Source organism: Mytilus edulis, chromosome 6 (genome assembly GCF_963676685.1).
Source record: "Mytilus edulis chromosome 6, xbMytEdul2.2, whole genome shotgun sequence".
Taxonomy (NCBI): Eukaryota; Metazoa; Mollusca; class Bivalvia; order Mytilida; family Mytilidae; genus Mytilus; species Mytilus edulis.
The window spans coordinates 36336708-36358083 of NC_092349.1; the positions used below are offsets into that span (position 1 = coordinate 36336708).

A 21376-nucleotide genomic window follows, 5' to 3' on the forward strand; every position below is an offset into this window, starting at 1 on the left:
CTTAAGTATTTTGGTAGTATCAATATTGCTCAATTTTAGTTTTCTGTGTAGTTTTTTTTTAAATTTTGCCATGATGTAATGATTACCTCCCCTTTTTTTAAACTTTTTTTTATTATTTGCTTTATAATATCTAACCTACTGCATATCATGCATATGAAATTCTAGTCTTGAGCATGTAATAAAATAATATGTGTAGCATGTTTTAAACAACCAACAATTAATCTGACAGGATAGGCATAAAAAATAGTTAAATTCATTTAAATTTAAAACCAGAGATATGTAGTCACTGACAGTGGTGACAGCAGAAAAGGTCATTTATACCATATAACTGTGCTATTTGTCCAGTCAAAAGAGAACATTAGTCTAGATATAAGAAGATGAAACTTTACCATACATTGTTTTGAACATGTTGAAATAAATTTCTATTTGTACAATTTTGTACTAGACTCAAAACAGGATAAAAAAAAATTGCAAATCTTTGCATTCTACCTGTTTTTAAGACATATACAGTCAGGGGACTTACTGAAATAAGTGATTTCTATATCACTTATTTGAGTTGCATATTCGAAATTTTGTCACAAATTGTGATTTTGTAGTTTTACCAAAATTTTAAACACATAGGTTTTATTAATATCTTTTCATTAGTAAAATTGAAAAAAATGAACTTTTTGCTTCTTTTAAGTAGCAAGGTTTATGCCTTTAATGCTATCTTTTTGCTGTAAATTCTATTTTAGTTGAAAAAAATGCAATAATAATGGCTTTACTAAATGAACTGATACTTTCTTCACAGATTTTCCCCAGCAGTGGGAGTATTTTTCCTGTAAAGTTCAAGGTTTCAGATTATGTAATAAAATTCTACTGTTTGCAATAAAAATTTCACTGTTCGGGGGTGTTGAAATTAGTGGGGGGTTATTAAAATAAAAATACTTAAAGAAGTGATTTTTGGGAAGGAAATTGAGGTATGATACTTAAACAAGTGATTTTTATGTCATTATCCTAGATTCAGTACAAGGTCATCACCTGAAATGATCTGGTCATCCTATCAACACAGATGTTTTTTCTGATAATTTTAGAAACATAATTAGTCCCTGGATCATTATATTTAGTATTTTATATTTAAAGCTACTGATAGAATTAAATCACTTCTTCAAGTGATTAATTTGTACTACTTAAATAGGTGATTATTAAAGAAAAACAACTCTTACTTCCAACGTTGATGGAATTAATGTTACTTGATCAGTGATTTAGAAAATCACTCATTTAAGTAAGTCCCCTGACTGATATATATACTAGTTTTATATATCAAGACAATCTATGGTTTTAATATGTACCTGTACTGTAAATTCAGAAAATATTGTGAGTTTTTTGTTATAACGCGAACAATTTGACTGGGTGATGATGGCTATAATAAGAACTCCCATTTTGATATCTTTTGCATATCGGAATGCAGATTTTCCTGAAATCACAATAAGAAATGCATACATTAATACCTGAATTTCCAGTTTATTAAAATTATTACCTGCACCAGTTGGTCCATAGGCAAAGATTGAAACATTCTGTCCGTTGAGCGAATGAAGCAGTTGTGGCTTGACACATTCCTGATAGATTGTCTGCTGGTGTGTATTTATATCATATACAGCTGAAAAACTGGAGGAAAAAGAAATTAAATTATAATTCTTTTTTATCTTGCTCATCATGCCCATGTTACATTGTTTACTACGTATACTAACAAATGGCATGACAAATTCTTAAAGGGAAACTTCGCAAAAAAATCAAAAATTGATATTATGTTCATTCTGTATAAAAATGCTCAAATTCATAGATATTAAAGTTTTATTCCGCTAGATAAGCGATCACCATCGATTTTAAATTTAGAGTATCAATTCTCTGCGATCCGCCATTTTGTCTTCTTTCCCGATTAATAAAAACGATATGTCTATAAACCACAAAGAAACAAAACTACAGTAACCGATGTAGTCGTAATTGCGTGTCGATATCTTGTCAATCGTACGGTTGTTTTATCCGACTAACTAACTTGATACGAAAAATATTCTTACTTTTTTTAAATTACCATGGTCTGTTGTTTTTAAACTGTTGATATTGGAATTAGGTGAAAAGTCAAAGTTGAAATCATAAATAAGTGTTCCGTGAAAATTGTTTTCGAAAATCTAATTTGTTCATAATTCTTTAAAGTAATAAACAAATATATTTTGATCTTCCCTCATCTGATCACCAGCATGGCTAAAGGTATTACTTCCAAAGGTATTGTGAGGGGTGTGAGGTGACACGTCCAGGTATTCAAGCGATTTCCTGTCGGGCTTGCAAGTTCATGCATCGTTTCACTTCTGCAGGTATTGATCAGTGTGCACGGCTGATAACTTATAACTTATAACTTTCCATTTTGAACTATCAGATGAATAATATACAACTCTGTCTTACTTGTCATTACTAAACTCATACGCTTGTTTATAAATAACATTTCTGGTGTAAAGAATATAATTCATAAACATATAAATAATACCCAAAAAATAAGATTTGATGAAATTAAAATCTATTTAAATATTTTTTCCAAGGGTGAATTTGGGAAAATGTAATATATAGTCATTGTCAATAGTGAAGGACAGATTGGAACAGACCAGAAATATTGATTTTAAAAAATGTACGCACTTGCCGACGATTTGTTTATACGACTGGATAGAAAGTTACGGAACTATAGCGCAATTTAAAATATATACATGTATACATTGAACATAAGAAAAAAACATATATTTTGAATAAATAGGGGTAAAAGTGTTGTAAATAGACTAGTCCACGTATGCCAACAGTATGTAATCATCGAATGTCGATAGACTATTGTATACCAGAAGAAGAAGAGAACCAATTTGATTTAAATACAGGTCGATGTATAACTTTTGCTTTGGTTCATTGAAGCTGTGGACCTAGTAAAATCACAGATTTATATTTCAATAAGATTGTTCTCGAACAAAGGAAGTAATTCGTCATCACAATTGTTATATATGCCACTGGACGAACACTAATTATCCCCAGGGAATGTGAATATTTTGCTGGGAAACTTTTGAGTATCAAAGTTTCAAATTAATTTCGGGATTTATTTTCTTTCTTGGTATTCAATAACAGAAAAAAGAATAAATTACTTGTTCGCTAAATAGGGGTATTCTTGTCAGATAAAAGACTTTTAGTTATATTTAAAAAATAGGGAAATATGACATTAAATTGGTTCTGTCTTTTTTTTAAACATCGTGAAAAAGATGTGTGTCTAAGGTGAACGCCACAAGAACACTGTAATACTAGTACGAGAGTATAGCATGTAAACATTCCTTCTCAATAATATGGTTGTATTGGAAATCTTTTCATACAGATTGACAACTCATTGTCCGATATGCATGTAATATTTGCCACAAGACGCCCATAGTTCTTTCTACCATCATCATCTTATTCTGTGATATTGCTGTAAACATTGATGGTTCACACCCAAACAAAATGGGAGTAATGGACCTTCAGAGCTTCTCCGTGTTATACACTTGTGAACTATATAGACGAAATTTCTGTATTGAAATGAATCTACATCTCACAAACAGGATTTTCAAATAACGATTGTGAGTAATCACCTTACAAACCAATATAAACGTATGGCAAGATATAACTATGAAGGAATTTAGTTTTTGTCAGACGCAAGAACTCATCACTATATATATCATAAACGTATACGTATATATATGCATACAGTTTCAAATATTAAGAACAAGCGGTCGATGTCGATAGTCTGTTTTCTAACTGTTCAGAGTTAGACATGTCACTTGTTCATTCTTGGAAGCCTTCATATTCCCCGTCTAACGATGGGAACTCTTTCTGATTGTGTTGACTATAAATGCTTGTATGGTAATTCTGTCGTTTATCTGTACAAGCGGTTGCATTTCCTCTCCTTTCCCAACAAACAAACGAACGAAACGCCACTAGTCTGATTTCTCTGGAGCTCATCCTCAATGGCTCTTATACGTCAGGAAACTTACATGTATACTAACAATGATTGTTTCAAGAACAACGATGTATGGACGAACTATTATAAATTCGTCAATATCAGTTATGCATGACTAAAATATAACTTTTATCACAACTACTGTATTACTTATTTGGATTAATGACGGCTATCATGTTCAACATTGCACAAATTTCATCATAGAATTTTAAAAAAAATCCTCAAAAATCCTCAAAAGAAATAATGCCTTAGCTTAGATAATTGATATTCTTTTCACAAAAAGTTCGTGTAAATGATTGTCAAATGAATTTAATTATGTAAGAATAAAATGTTAAAAAGAAACTAAAAAAAAATCATGCATGTTATATGTTGTATTTTTTTGTCCATTAAAAACTTTAAAATTGCAATAGTTTTATTAGCATTTAAACACAGCCAGATTTGAATACAATTTAAGAAATTCCGGTAAAGTCAATGATATCAAACAGATGTACAATGGTATATCATATTGGGTAATATTGCATTTAGTTTTTATAAAAGATTAAAACTACTATTTTTTGCTTCATATTTGAATCTTTACGCCAATTGCCGCTAAGAACGTAATCAAAAATTGTTTCCTTTTATTTTTATACACTTTCGGAATTACGAATCTGAATTTTATTTTCAATTAATTTACACAATTTAATTATTGTATCTTTATTCTCATCGTGTATTAAATCTTAGTGTATTAACATCGTGACAGCATACTCTTTCTAATCCTTTCTGTTTATCCTTTCCAATTAACAACATTTATACCTGTGTACGCTTGAACTCACACCTGCGGCTAAATAGCTACAAGGTAAACGAATTGACCTCAAGCCGAGAAATATACAGTGACCTTTACAAAATAATATACACACTCTGCTCACACATTAGTTGCATTGAAATGATTATCAAAACAATAACGGTAAATAGAACTGAAATATTTTCAGTTCAATATCAGTAAAAATGTTCAATAAATATTTTATGAAAAAAATCTCAACAATAATTAATTAAATTTATTCAAAAACATTTACTAGAGATAATTTTATAGGAGTTTAATTCAATCAATACAAAACGGTATATGCTTATTCATTTTCGTTCATTCTTATATTGTGGTTAATAACTTCGACCATTCGTCAGCTGTGCGCTTTTAATTACGTATATATATTGTCGATAAGCTATAAGAGTTAAACAGATTTTATTTTTTCCCAGAATTCAATAAATCGGGCTAATACGTCACGACCCACTCGAGAATTCAACCAAAAAAGTTACAAACACTTGATTTTCTCCGTTATTAGAAGGAATATAAATTTAAAACTTTGCAAATGTGTTTTTTATGTTAAGATGAACATAATTAGATGATAAGTAAAAAATCACGGAATTTCCCTTTAAGTAAATATATACATGTACATGTATACAGTCTTCACGCTGAGTGGCAGCCCAGGCTTGTAAAATTGCTCTCGGGCCTGTTAAAATCATATCTACAGGGCAACAGAACCTAACTAAAAATTTTCTAAAATTGAGCCTCGGGCCTGTAGATTAAGCAGTTTATCGTGAAGACTTGTGTATATGGCATGTGTTCATCACTGTTCATATCTTATAGAGATGTAAAATAAACAAAATGTGGTTTACTTTTTCACTAATCACAATCCTGTTCAAAATATAATTTGTTATTTTAGTCTTAATCATACACAAAATTATGAACATTATGAATAAGTTATTCATGAATAGTTCATTTAGACTCTCACTCATTTCTTTCTTCTTTCTACCTAACAATTTTGCAAGTTGTTATAATTTCATGACTGTTCATTTTTTTTAGCCAGTTCATTTAATTTTCAATCAATGAGTTTGAATGTCACTTTGGTACCATGTAGAGGGTTATTTTCTTGGGGTAAAACTTTGCGATATTCATTGAATAAGGTCATGAAGGTATATAAAATATTTTGACGGATTCAAAACTTTTATCAATTCCTTTGCATTTATGTGCACTTTTAAATTGGCGGAATTTGTTTTGATGATTTTGTTCTATCCGCGAAAATTTACACCCTGCAAAAATATTAATAACCCGCTATACAGTATCTTGTGCCCCTCTTTCATACTCTTTTTTTTTTAATTGTTCGGTTGCTGTCTCAAAAGTTAAAACTACATGTACTTCTAACAGTCTTAAGATACATGTATTCATACATTTTACTCACTCATATTTGATGTTTTCATTGACATTTCTGTGGTTAAATATTTCTACAGATTTTCCATCCACAAAAACACAACTTTTGTCATTTGTTTTTAAGGCTGGTCTTAACCTTACAACCACATTCACTTTTGTCTGCTTTTTATTCATGATCTGACTGAAAACAGAAAATATTATGCATACATTTGTAATCAAGATAATTTACAACAAACATGCGTAGATCAGGGTACTTAGTACTTACTTGACTTATTATTTTCTGAACTGGTGAGACCAAAGATGCATAGATCTGCATTGTGCCATTGTGAAATGACTTATTAATGCCCTAGACAGTCAGATCTCAGACATAAACAAGTCGATTTTTGTTTTTGACTTAAAGAAGTCAAAACATGTATTTATTACATTGTATAAACATGATAAAAATGTAATGTGTTTTCAATTTTAGACTTATCTAAGTCAGAAAATGACAGACTTGTTTGGGTCTATTTATGTTGATGAAAAAACTTGGTGGCCAAAGTACACCACCTATAACAGCAAAAACCTGTCTGAGAGTTCACAAGGACTTGAGCTATCTATATTTAATTATCTAATTGAACATCCTTACTAAACACAGATGTTTTACCTTATTAAGCGTGGTTCCAGGTGGTTGCATTGTAAGGTTAATTAACATTATCTCCGATTTTTTAGACTCTCATTCTATGGTCGGGTTGTTATCTCTTTGGCACATTCCCCATTTCCATTCTCAATTTTATATTTTTCTTTAGAAGACAAAGCATTGTCTTTCAATGTTGTCATTATTTGATTAAGATGCATGACCTTTTTATGAATATGCGTGGGTCTTGAAGTTAACCAATTTTGATAACTTATCGACTTGTATGAGTCGATACTTATCGACTTGTATGAGTCGATATTTGCAACTTTTTGATTCTGGTCAATTATTTCTTGCTTACCGTAACAATATTTAACTTATATATTAAAGTTGTATTTTGTCTTGCATTAAAGGGAGACAAATCCTAAAACTTACAAATTTATAATTAGACCTCTATGAGTCAAAAGCAGATTTAGACTTGTTTATGTCTGAGCTCTGACTGCTAGAAGCAATGCATCCATTTTGGACAGGCAAATATTCACTTTTTGATATTATGGGAAGAGCTCTGACGTCCCACGGCCCCAGCTTGTCTGGCAAAACAACCCAGAGCTCCAGATAAGCTGCATATATTATATGCGTAATCGCGCAATAAAAATAATTGAAAACCCAATGCAAGTGTCCATTGCTGCGTTCTAAAACCCAATTCATGCAAAGGAAAACCAATAATTTGTAGAAACCATGAATTCTTAACGCTTTTAGTCGCTATCGTGTGCGTTATTTACCCTTATTGATTACATAGTCGTTGTGTAAATCTATTTTTGAAATTTTGAAAATTGGAAATGTTGTTTTGTTCTAAAAATAGAGCGTTTAAGGTACATGTGGTGATGAAAACATTTGGATATATATTCTCTGTCTTTATCGAATAAGCATTAGCCATTTCGTCCTTACTCTTTTCGTACTTCTTGGGATTTAACATAACCATGTAACACTTTGCAATGAATTTAAACAAAAGTAAATTTCCGCTTAAAATATTGAATAGAAGCATGTTTGACTTTCTTTTTGATAGGATTATGATGATAACAAGACTCAGCTAGTGTTGTCAGGAAGCGTCACTTGAACACACAGGGTTGTGCAATGGGGATTCTAGGCGTGTTTGCCTGAATTAAAGATAACAGGGTTAGAACTTATATATATAATTATCAGTACTAAATCAGTTGGAACATGAAAGGCCAAATTAATTATATGAAGTCAGCATCGGAAACCAAAAGTTCTAATTAGGGACAAGTAAATCCAAATTTATCATGTTTATAAATTATGTTAATAAAATTATACAAAAACATTGTTATAGTTCAAGAATATATATTTCATTTTAGTTGATGTGTGAACACACACATTCAATATCATGTTTAACTTTTAAAAAAAAGCATTTTATCAAGGAGCTTGGTGGTGAAAAACCCAATTTGATATTTGCTTGAGGGGTGAACAGGAATTAATAATGCAATTGAAAAACTATTTCACTCAATTGTATAAAAAATGGAGGGGTAAGAACGGTAGGTCTTTTCACCACCGAACACCACCGCACACCGCCAAACACCACCGAACACCCCAAAAGTTTATTATTTTGTCTTTTATCGTTATCAATGTGAATTAAATATAATATTCAAGTTATTAATTCATTAAATCAGAAGATTTAAAGTCCAAATATCTACAGAAAACAGAAAGGAAGAGTCTTATAACACCCACTTTTTAAACTACGCTGACCCTCATGGACACCTTTTTTTTTCCATTTTTTCTTCTTCTAACTCTTCTATAAAATAGTTGTACCAATAATAATAAAAGAGAAAAATATCAAAATCTAACCAATGAACAGAGATCCAGGATACTTGAACTGATTACGAATTATGAATATATTTTTGAATTTTATAACACACACAATGTAATCCGGAAAGTGATGAATCCGGAGACGTTTTTTTTTTTATTGATTTTCGATTTTAACATAAAAATGATGCCCATAAAAATCGAAAAATTGATTAAATTATATGTAATTTAATTTATTTTATCGTTTTATTGTACATGTATAATATCAAAGTTTTTCTTAGTGGTTGGTGGTTTTTCAGGTGTTCGGCGGTGTTTGGTGGTGTGCGGTGGTGTTCGGTGGTGAAAAGACCCATCCGGGGTAAGAACACCAATTTGTGAATTCTTATCTGGAGCTCTGCAAACGTTGGATGTCTGATCGGACTAGTGCTTAATGAGAGCCTGAGAAACAAGTGCCTTTGCTTTTATGCTTAATTCTAATGACGTGCTTCTTTCGCTTTATGAATAAATTTATCTTCTAAATCCAATAAAATTTGTTTGCACATGCGTATATATATTGACTACAGCAGAATAAAGAATTTTATCAAATTGGCATGCATTTAATATATTTTATTAACTAAAAACACTTCCAAACTCTTAAATGATGCACATGTTGTTACTAATTCATTTACATGTATCATGACTGTAATGTGTTGCATTTCGAAATTGACATATATATTTGACCTAGATACAACAACCGTTCATGCTGGCCAGTCAGGGGACTTACTGAAAAAGGTGATTTTTAAATCACTTATTTGAGTAGCAAAATCGTGGTTTTGTCACAAATTGGAATTTTGTATTTTTTTCCAAATTTTTAACACATAGGTTTAAATAATATCTTTTAATTAGTAAAATTAAAAAAAACTAACTTTTTGCTTCTTTTAAGTAGAAAGGTTTCTGCCTTTGATGCTATCATTTAGCTGAAAATTCTATTTTAGTTGAAAAAATGCTATAATAATGGCTTTACATAATGAACTGATACTTTCTTAAAAGATTTTTCCCAGCAGTGGGAGTATTTTTCCTGTGAAGTTCAAGGTTTCATCTTTCAGATTATGTAATAAAATTCTACTGTTCGCAATAAAAATCTCACTGTTTGGGGGTGTTGAAATTAGTAGGAATTATTAAAAGAATGATACTGAAAGAAGTGATTTTTGGGAATGAAATTGAGGTCTGATACTTAAACATGTGATTTTTATGTCATTATCCTAGATTCAGTACAAGGTCATCACCTGAAATGACCTGGTCATGCTAGACAACACAGATGTTGGTTCTGATAAGTTTAGAAACATAATTGGTCCCTGGATCATTAGTATTCTATAGTTAAAGCTACAATAAAATTAAATCACTTCTTCCAGTAATTAATTTGTACTACTTAAATAGGTTATTATTAAAGAAAGACAACTCTAACTTCCAACCTTTATGGAAATAATGTTACTTAAATCAGTGATTTAGAAAATCACTAATTTAAGTAAGTCCCCTGACTGCTGGCTGTTCAAAACTCCTCCCTCTGAAAATCACAGTGCCAGTCGTTTACTTCTTAACCATCAAAAACAGGAGGTTCATGGAAGAGCCTGCACAAACGTTCTACACCTACATTGTATACACAACGGACATAGAAATTTCACAATTATCCATTCCTAATCCAAATAATTGATGCAAGCTATAGTCATGATTGTTTATTGTAGTTATAACATAGGTATGCATTATATTCATGTTATTTTAGCCCTCACTATTGTTCTGGCAAAAATAATCACGAATATAATGCCTACCCATGTTTAACCTACATGTACAATAAAGTATAGCTTGCATCAATTATTTCTTAAATTATGAACATATGGATAGTCCTTTCCATGGATGGAAACAAATTCCAGTTTGAGGAATACTGTCACTGAGTCTGGGGCCAGTAGTAGTCAAAATAATAAACGCATATACACTTTAGGTCTTTTTGCATCGAAATGACCTTATACTGTTATATCACGTCCGAATAACCTTTTGACATCAAACAACAATCACTTTTAAGTTGTGACGTCAAATGTTCTGAATTATGATGTCAAAACTTACGGGATTTTTTTTCAAATAGCCTTGCCAGACATCATAATTATTTGAACCAAGGCCAGTGGCAGTAACACTAACAGGGACAAAATGTTGGGTTTTTTTGGTGATCATCAGATGGATTATGAAGCAAAGAGAGTATACATATTTCATATTGTATGCTGGCAACATTTAATGTCTTAAGTCAGGATTCATGGGTAATTTTCATAAGTGTTTTAGAGGTATAAATTTAGAATAATTCTTACAATGTTTTGGTTCTTGTTTCTGTATTTTGAACTTCCCTCGCTTCCGGTTGGTCTAACCAATCAAATTCGGCTAAAAAAATCTTGGGCGTTTTCATATCCATTTCGGTCTCTCCCGAGAAATCCGAAAGATTTGTTTATTTGCGGGAAGTTGATTTCAACAGAATTTCTTCTATAGGTAAATCATGTAATGCTTTGTGAGATACATGTATGCAATAAGAATTATTAAATCTCGAAATAATCTTGAAACTGATAATTAAGTAAACATTCACGAATAAAATAATTAATAACATAAAGTTACCTAATTTTGCTGTAAAGTGGTTCATGTTTACACTCGCTACACATACAAAAGGTTATTTTATAGCCTTCCAAACACTTCACAGGTTCCTTTCTGTGAGCTTAAGTTCTGTTTGAATAGCTTTTGACAGAAAACTTACTCAAATTCAATACAGTATCAAAAATAGTGAAATTGACATATAAATCTAAAGAAATGATACCAGCCATATAATTTTCATGAACCTTTGTGTGCAAAGTTCAAATCCTGAGTCCTCTTTAATATTATTCACTTAAGCTGTCGTAAGTAAAATTCAAACAAAATTGCAATGTTCACATTACAGGAAACCCACCAAATCGAGGAAATAAGTGGGTCTCATTGGGGTTTAACTTTTAGCGTGACGCTGGATTGCTGTTTTTTTTGTAAGCGTGACACGTGAAAGTTAAAGGTATCCGGTCGTTCCCGTCCCAAACCGATCCAGCCCCAAGTCAATCCTTCCAATGTCGATCTGGCCTACGTCGATCCGGCCCCAAGTCGACCCGGCCCCATAATAAATGATAAAGAATTTAAACTATACAGACTTTTAATTAGTATAAATGGAATTTGTAAAAAGTATCAATGATGGATGACAACAGGTAAGTGTGAGGAATTTTAAGAACTTCAAACAAAAACAAAGTTTGTATTACGGCATCAGCTTGGGGATCGGCTTGTACCATTGTGTATGTAACTATTTGTTATTACACAGGATTAAAGACTTGTTAAGATCACAGTCAATTGAAAGAAATTGATAATTATACCCCTGCTTTAAAAAAGGGGGGTATACTGTTTTACCTCTGTCTGTCAGTCCGTCCGTCCATCAGTCCGTCCGTCAGTCAGTCCGTCCCATGAAACTTTCGTCACATTTTTCTCAGGAACTACACATCCACCCTTTCTGTAATTTGGTATCAACATTTATATATGTCAGCCACACTGTGTGATGCGTTTTCAGATTCATCACTTGACAACTTCCTGTTTACCGAACACTTGTCTGATTTTACACATGATAGCCAAGTTGAAAATTTTCGTCACATTTTTCTCAGGAACTACAATACAAGGATTTCTGAAACTACAATACAAGGATTTCTGAAATTTGGTTTCAGGATTTATATAAGTCAGCTATACCGTGTGATGCGTTTTCAGATTCATCACTCGACAACTTCCTGTTTACCGAACACTTGTATGATTTTACACATGATAGCCAAGTTGAAAATTTTCGTCACATTTTTCTCAGGAACTACAATACAAGGATTTCTGAAATTTGGTTTCAGGATTTATATAAGTCAGCTATACCGTGTGATGCGTTTTCAGATTCATCACTCGACTACTTCCTGTTTACCGAACACTTGTATGATTTTACACATGATAACCAAGTTAAAAAATTTCGTCACATTTTTCTCAGGAACTACAATACAAGGATTTCTGTAATTTGGTTTCAGGATTTTTATAAGTCAGCTATACCGTGTGATGCGTTTTCAGATTCATCACTCGACAACTTCCTGTTTACCGAACACTTGCATATTTTTACACTATTAATATTATCCACTTGCGGCGGGGGTATCATCAGTGAGCAGTAGCTCGCAGTTTCACTTGTTTAATACTGATGATTAATGTTGATTGTCCTAAATTCTGTAATATTTTTTTTAATATAATTATACCCAAAACGCAATAATCTAGAAAACTTGTAGTGAACAGGGTTCTCGCTAAGGATTTTTGAAGGCGAGTCCAGGGACTCATCATTATTAGGTATGATGAGTCCAACAGCAAGAAGAAAATATTTTATTTGCAATATAAAGTAATATTTTAGTCTCCATATCCTAACAGAGCAATGAAATCAAATCAAATTCAGATCACTTTTAAACTTTTGCTATAAAATGATGATTTTTGTGTTTAACTGTGTACAGTTTATATGAAATATTTCAATCTTGATGCATCTGTGGACTCACCAGTTTTGAAAATGGTGAGTCTAGGACTCGTGGACTCGCCTTAGTGAGAACCCTGGTGAAAACATAATTTTTTACCGTACACCTTTTACATTATAATAAGATTCATAAACATTTATGAATTACAATTAATATATATCTTTATTTTTATTCCTTAAAAAAATACATTTTTTATTGGGGCAGGATCGACTTTAAATATGGGCTGGATCGACGTGGGCCGGATCGACATGAAAGCAAAGTCAAACTATTGTTTCATGAAAAAAAGGGAATTAAAGTTTAGCGCTGCAGGACACTGGAAATAACCAAAAAAATGAGAATTGCTTATTTAAAGGTACATAGTGTATGCAGGATACAGGAATCTGACAACACAGTAAGCGGGATCTGGGGGATCAGAACCCCCCAATGAGACCCCAAAGTAAGGTTTTGGACACACGTCTAGTGTCTAGTCAAGTGCCAATGATTTCTCTTATATACTCTCTTTTCAGGACCATCAATGTTTTTCAATAATTCTACCTTTGTTGTACATGTACATGTACATGTTTACTAAGAAATCAAAGACACAAATGTATTTATGAACATTAACTTGAATTGAATGTTACTTAACTATAGTATTAAGGTAAACTTGTGCTTTTTCAAAGTCAATGATTTGAAAGGCCCTTTCTCTGTTTCAGTATAATAAAACAAATGTGGCCCCTTAGAAGCAATTGATATTCCAAATCGTCAACCTTAAAAGACTATTTCACTTCAGGCTGCGACCGTCTGGTGTTGACAATTTTGGATATTCACCTTTTCTACAGGCCATAATAGTATATGTATCAGTAGCAATCAGTATGCATCCTGTAATCTCTTTTTCATATTGTTATCTCTTGTAATTCTTTGACTCATAAATTTATCTTGAAAACTTCTCAATTCAAACAGGGTTCTCACTAATGATTTTGAAGACGAATCCAGGGACTCATCATTTTTGACCATGTTGAGTCAAACAGTAAGAAGAAGATATTTTATTGCAATATGATTTACTACAATGTATATTAGTCTCCATGGCCTAAGAGAGCAATGAAATGACATTAAATTTTGAGCACTTTAAAATGAGGATATCTGTGTTCAGTTAATACAAAATTTTACAATCTTTTATTTTAACTACATAATAATTTTATTCATCAAATATTGCTTGTTACAAAATTTTACAATCTTGATGCATCTATGGACTCACCAGTTTTAAAATGGTGAGTTCAGACAGATTTTCAAAGATCATGGACTTGCCGAAGTGAAAACCCTGAATTTTACATGATAAATATAACACATCCACAGTCCATATCTTAAAAAGTGTCCATGACATTTACTGAACAAAATTAATTCTTTTTAACCAATTAAAGTACTTGTCACTTTATGTTCTGGGAATGATAAGGATAAGTAAGTAATCATAAATGTCCTATTTGAATTAAAAAAAAAGTGCAGCATAAGTGTTTAACCCCCGTTCCCTAATGACCAATCGCCATTTCCAAATGATCGGAATCATTTTTAGGTTGTTTTCAAAACTATTCACCAAATCACTGCATTTAAAACATACTATTATTATAAAGATTCATCCAATGTTGACAAATTGTTTCCATTTTGATGCACAAACAATAAAATTAATATTTAAAGTTGGTGAAAAATAGTCAGGATTTAATAAATTTTCTTTTGGTTTTTGAAAAATTATCTCATTGCACAATGACAAATCTTCTATTTTTAAATGGCTTTCTAAATTTGAAATAATTTGTTAATTCAGTTGAGTAATTCTTTACCAATTTCCTATTAATTATTAACAAATTATAGTTGATTTTTTTTAGAGCATTATAATATATACATGTACCTGCACATAAACATATGATTCTACAGGCGAGACATATCTCTGTGTCAACAATTTATTAATAGCTGTTAGTTGGTATTTTCAGAACATTACAATGATGAGTGTGCCCATTTATAATGACAAGTCAAAGAAAGAGGTGGAAGAGTATTGGTGTGTAGAAGGAAGTGATGATGAAAAATATGACCCATCAAAGTCTGGCAAAGGATTATGGGAACCAAGTGCAGACGACATTCTGAAACTGTTTGAAAAACTTGAAAAAAATAAAATTTTAGATATCAAATGGGAATGTCCTGGAAGAAAACCACCTAATTCAGAAATTGAGAAGGATAGAAAAATAGTGGAAACAGAAGAAAAGGAAGAAGAAATCAGTATGGAAGAAGAGAAAAAGTATGGAATGTTGGAAAAAAACAATACAAAAGAATACAAAATACCATCAAATATCTCTATAAACAACATAAATTAAACTTGGAGACTGATTAGTCTGGGTATTTTTCAAACATTTACCAGTTCAACAATGCAAAACACACTTGTATATCTGGAGTCAGTCATTTTTCTTGTATTCATGTGAAACAAAAAAATTGCTCCATATATTCATCATGACAAAACTTTGTGGAAAATTGATTAAAGCCATGCAAAATTTAAATTTTTTGTATACCTAAACATAAGATTTTAAAGGTTTTCATGTTCATTCAGAAAAGATGATCTTTTGAGAAATTCTAACACTTCAAATTCTATTAAATTTTAACTTTATATTAACATAGTATTTTTTTAAACGCAACAGATTTGATTGACATGTTGTAAACTACATTTGATTATATTTTATAGACCAGAGCAGCCGACAGAATTTGATTTTGATGATGATGAATTTGGTGACATGTCAAACCCAATCACTCCAAGACGTACACCAGGTTTGTAATTTGATAAGAGACAAACTAGTTCTTACACAATATAACAAGAATGTGTCCTCAGTACACGAATGCCCCACTCACACTTTCATTTTCTATGTTCAGTGGACCGTGACATTTGGATAAAAACTCTAATTTGGCATTAAAATTAGAAAGATCATATCATAGGGAACATGTGTACTAAGTTTGAAGTTGATTGGACTTCAACTTCATCAAAAACTACCTTGACCAAAAACTTTAACCTGAAGCGGGACAGACGGACGAACGGACAGACGAACGGACGCACAGACCAGAAAACATAATGCCCCTCTACTATCGTAGGTGGGGCATAAAAAGAAGCTTACATGTTAATATCTGGTAATAAGAATACAGTTGTGTTCCTGTATTACTCTGCAAGATCCAGTAAAGTTTTCTAAAACATACAATGCATTTTGATTTTAATTTATCTAGGGCATGCTTTGCTTTAAAATCATTCCTGATACAGAGGTTTATCAGGGGCGTTCCAGTATACTTCAAAGAGGGGGCGTAGAATACAATCTTTCAGCGAGTGGAGCGAGGGGAAACATTTTTTGGACCTTTTTTTGGCTGAAAAACATTAAATAATTGTGAAATGCACTATTGTAACGGTTCCTGACTTGGAGTATATATATTTTACAGTTAAACTGTCAGGGTTTGATATTTTCATGCCGAGTTCTCTCCAATAATTGTCTATGGTATATTAAAATGATTGGATGGATCTTAACAGCAGTAGACCAATAACAAGAAATTCCAAATTCTAGGGTACAAAATGTATAAGGCATTACTTTTCATTTCAATAGTCCTTGGCCAGGATTTTATGAACTGGAGGCGTAATTCCGATAGCCCTGATAAAGGGTCCATGGGGAAGGTCAGAAGCTCCTGGATTTCAACAATTTAGCATCAAATTATGAAGTATTATAACAGACTCCATGATACAAATTCTTGAAAAGTAGTCTGCCTTCGGATCTTTCAAATTATGTCTTGATTAACATGTGGATATCAAATCTTTGGAAGAAGTTTTAAAAAGTTAAAAAGTTATATGAAATGGGCATGAACAATGAAAAATAAATCTTTAACGATAGCTTTTTCTGAACTTTTGATATATATTTAATACATGTAATATATATACTCGTTTTGTTGAAAAATTATTTTTCACTGTTTTGGTCATTTGGAAAATGTTGTTTGTGCTGTATTTGGACCCCTTTACCAAGAAATTCGTGTTGCATGCACATGTATAAAATGTGATTTTTATCCAACGCAGTTATAGGTTTGAAATTTGTTTTCAATTTAGTAGATATAAAAAGATGTGTTATGAGTGCCAATGAGACAACTCTCCATCCAAGTCACATTTTATAAAAGTAAACCATTATAAGTCAAAGAACTGTCTTCAACACCGAGCCTTGGCTCACACCAAACAGCAAGCTATAAAGGGTCCCCAAAATTACTAGTGTAAAACCATTCAAACAGGAAAACCAACAGTCTAATCTATATAAAAAACGAGAAACACTTATGAACCACATTAACAAACATCAACTACTGAACATCAGATTCCTGACAATTGCAGCGGGTTTAAATGGTTTAATGCTACCAAACATTCATTCACCCTTATCTGAAACAATAGTGTAACATTGTATTTATAATACCCCTTTCTAGATATTAGTCAAATCTGACCACTTCCAATGCGAGGCAAAAAAAATTTTATAACCCCATTTCAGACAATTTAGCTGAAAATGCAAACCGGTTTGTCAGAACATACCCGGTATAATATATATTGAGTATCCCCCGGATAGATGTAGAATGGCCATTGGGGAAGTGTCACACAAAACCACTATTTCATGTATAGATTTTCTTACCGTTTTTGTTGTTTAAAAATGGTGTCTAAGTCACCCATTGGATAGGCCTGCCCCTGTTTATCTACTCAGAGTAAATTTTGAGGTGAAAACACAGCCATTTTAGCCAAAGGGTCCACATGAAACTTAAATCGCAATAATTAATCTTGCATTAATAAAATTAAATGCAACCAATAACTTCTGAATTTAGTCATGACAGAAGATGAGGGGGGATAGGACCTTTATCCAGGATTGGCTGTTTTTAAGCTCGTGATTTCGGGATTGACCCTTTCGGGATCCGGGAATTATTTTTTTGGATTTCAGGATGCCGGGATTTACTTTATTTAATTTCGGGACCTCTGGATTTTGGGATCAGGACCCCTCCTATCCCCCCTCGTAGATGAATATCAAATTAATAATCACCATCACTTTGTTCATCACCCAAATTTTTGTATGATAAAAATGTATGATATTACTGAAACCAGACTTTTAACAAGAATTCTTGATAAATTTTTGTCCATCTTTAAATCTCACATCTCAGTACCCAAATTGTAATTAATGAAAATAGTAGACAGTCTGGAAAGTTCTGTTATCAACAGAAAAGTTAATATGGTCTGTTGTACTGTCCAATATATTCTTTTACGTATTGATGTTTGTGTCAAATCTAAGAGCAGAACACAGACTAAGGCCACCTGACCAATGTGTCTTCAACACAGCAAGAATATCATACCTCTGGAGTAAGCCATCAACAGCTGGCCTCTAAACAATATATAGTGTATACTTATTCAGCTATTAATAGACATCACACTAAAATATTTATATATAAGACTGAAATTTTCTATTTTTAGGAGGAAAGACCCCTAAGTCACAGAAAAAAGTTGCAACGATGGACAAAGTTCTTAAAAATATTATGATAGAAAGAAAACAAGCAGCATTACAAAAAGAAGCAAGAAAGTTAGCTAAATCTCCAAGAACACCTCAAGGGACACCAAGACCTAGACTTGGTACCCCTCCTGCAGCCTCAAATATTGGACAAAATCAACACAGAGGAACTCCCTTAAGACCACCTACAGTGTCTGAGGCTGCTCCTATAAGAAATCTGATGGCTTCTTCAGTTTCTGATACAAATCCAAATGTGCCACCGGAGACAAAAGATGCACAAACGCCAGGGAACATTTCTGCTGAAAATTTGTCAAAATTTGAACAAAAAACAGAAGATAAAGTCTCATGAAAGGAATTTTCTAATAGGAAAAATGATTTTTGAATGTAATCCATGCATGTTTTTTACTTATTATTATGAGATTTGTGTCAAATGCATGCTACTAGTGAAAGTTGACACTTATATTGAAAACAATGAAACGCAATATATTCGTCTTTTTTAGTTGTTGACATGTGGAGGAATGATGTAATGAAAAAGGAAAAATCTGATAACTTGATGGAGACTATGTTTTACAATAAAAACTAGTTACAGGATTCCAGAAATTTTATCATGTTTTAGAAATTGCCACAAATATTTTTAAAGTATCATGGCAGTTTTTAAACATTTTTAACATGATGAATAGCTTGTACAGTCAGTGACGATAACATTTTTGTGATAGATGTTTTTTTTCTTCAGATTTGTAGGTTTTTTTTGGGTCATTAACAATTCGTTTTACATTTGTCATGCTGTTTGTCCATCATCTAAGGTTTAGGTATCTAATTGATTTAATCTGGGAAATTACTCAACAAAAGCATGGTAGTTTTGAGAGGAATTTGAAAGTCTTTGCATACTTGAGTTATGGGTTTTATGAAAACTGGACTAAAATGAGATTCATGTCCATGAAATATGTTGTAAGTTCATATCTGATAATGAAAGTTAATATATAGATATTGGATACCAAAATTAACACTTTTTTGCTGTTATTTGTTGTTTTTATTTTCACCTAAAACCCGGAGTTGTGAACAGAACTAGGAATTCCCTGTTAAAACTTTAATTCTGTCCGTTCATATAATGATTATGTTGATTGTCCTAAATATAAAGCTTCCCTACAACTATCATATAAAGTTAAAGGGATATGAAACCTCAAAATTAAAAAAAAATGATGCATATGGGTTTTTTTTATAACAAAATAGATAGTTTTCATTATAAATTCATTAATTTGTTCACATTTAGCATGTTTAGAAGAAGTTTTCTGTTTTTAAATTGCATGCTTCCAGGAAGCAATTCGCCAACATATTTTTTGTATGCAAGTGACCTTAGTGCGACATATCTGGTGATCGCAATACCCATGGATCTGTCACTGAAATGAAATATTATGTGATTGTACATATAATACACGTGCTTAATATCCATGCTTGTTAGTTGATTGTTTACTATAAGGTGACGATTTGTAAACTACGGCTTCAAAACACAACAATTAATGAAAAAATTATACGAAATATGTGCTTAAGAAAATATAAAATCATGCACAGAAGACTTAGTTTATTGTCGAGCCTGCAACTTTTGTTGCAGAAAGCTCGACATAGGGATAGTGATCCGGCGACAGCGTTAGCTAACTTCTTAAAAGGTTTATATTTTAGAAGGTGAAAGACCTGGATGCTTCATACTTTATATATAGATGCCTCAATGTTACGAAGTTTCCGTCAGTCACATGTCCAATGTCCTTGACCTCATTTTCATGGTTCAGTGACCACTTTCAGAATTTTTGTAATGTTGAATTCTCTCTTATTATAAGTAATAGGATAACTATATTTGGTATGTGCGTACCTTGCAAGGTCCTCATGCTTGTCAGACAGTTTTCACTTGACCTTAACCTCATTTCATGGATCAGTGAACAAGGTTAAGTTATGGTGGTCAAGTCCATATCTCAGATACTATAAGCAATAGGGCTAGTATATTTGGTGTATGGAAGGACTGGAAGGTGTACATGTCCAACTGGCAGGTGTTATCTGACCTTGACCTCATTTTCATGGTTCAGTGGTTATAGTTAAGTTTTTGTGTTTTGGTCTGTTTTTCTCATACTTTATGCAATAGGTCTACTATATTTGTTGTATGGAATGATTGTAAGGTGTACATGTCTAGCGAGCAGATGTCCTCGTTTTCATGGTTCAGTGGTCAAAGTTAAGTTTTTAAGTTTTGGTCTTTTTATCTAATATTATATGCCAAAAGTCAACTATATTTGGTGTCTGGAAATATATTATGATCTGTATGTCAGTCCCGCAGGTTTTATTTGACCATGACCACAATTGCATGGTTCATTGCACAGTGTTAATTTTTGTGTTTTGGTATATTTTTCTTAAACTATAAGTAATAGGTCAACTATATTTGTTGTATGGAAGCTTTGTTAGCTGTACATGTCTGCCTGGCATGGTTCATCTGACCTCGACCTCATTTTAATGGTTCATTGGTCTTTGTTTAGCTATCTTGGTTAATGTTAAGTTTATGTGACAGTTGTAATAAAGCTTTATACTTAGGACTATCAACATATTTTCAATGATTAGTAAAGAAGGTAAGACATTCCAGTGTGTGCACTCTTGTGATATATACATGCATTGGTTCAAGAATTGGATAAACATTATTTTTAACCAGTCACTCATTTCATG

General features: G+C 32.1%; 2 protein-coding genes across 5 annotated transcripts in view; one reads left to right on the forward strand and one right to left on the reverse strand.

The window, feature by feature from the left end:
• The window catches only part of LOC139529048 (kinesin-like protein KIF22), a 32236-nt gene extending 21197 nt beyond the window's left edge, over nt 1-11039 (reverse strand). The window contains exons 1-3 of the mRNA XM_071325286.1: nt 10941-11039; nt 6211-6360; nt 1520-1647 (exon numbers count right to left, since the gene is read on the reverse strand). Coding sequence (XP_071181387.1) covers nt 1520-1647; nt 6211-6360; nt 10941-11035 — 373 coding nt within the window. The 5' untranslated portion in view covers nt 11036-11039. The remainder of the gene's footprint in view (nt 1-1519; nt 1648-6210; nt 6361-10940) is intronic.
• LOC139529049 (PAXIP1-associated glutamate-rich protein 1-like) lies at nt 10839-19690 on the forward strand. 4 transcript variants are annotated; one of them, XM_071325287.1, is made up of 4 exons: nt 10839-10892; nt 15128-15429; nt 15868-15950; nt 18643-19690. In XM_071325287.1, exons 1-4 carry the CDS (start codon nt 10854-10856, stop codon nt 19023-19025), a joined length of 807 nt encoding a protein of 268 aa, XP_071181388.1. In that variant the 5' UTR covers nt 10839-10853; the 3' UTR covers nt 19026-19690. The 4 variants fall into 4 exon arrangements, with proteins under 4 accessions (XP_071181388.1, XP_071181391.1, XP_071181390.1 ...); XM_071325290.1 differs by lacking the exon at nt 10839-10892 and adding an exon at nt 11026-11115; XM_071325289.1 differs by lacking the exon at nt 10839-10892 and adding an exon at nt 11113-11145.
• Nucleotides 19691-21376: the final 1686 nt, after the last annotated feature.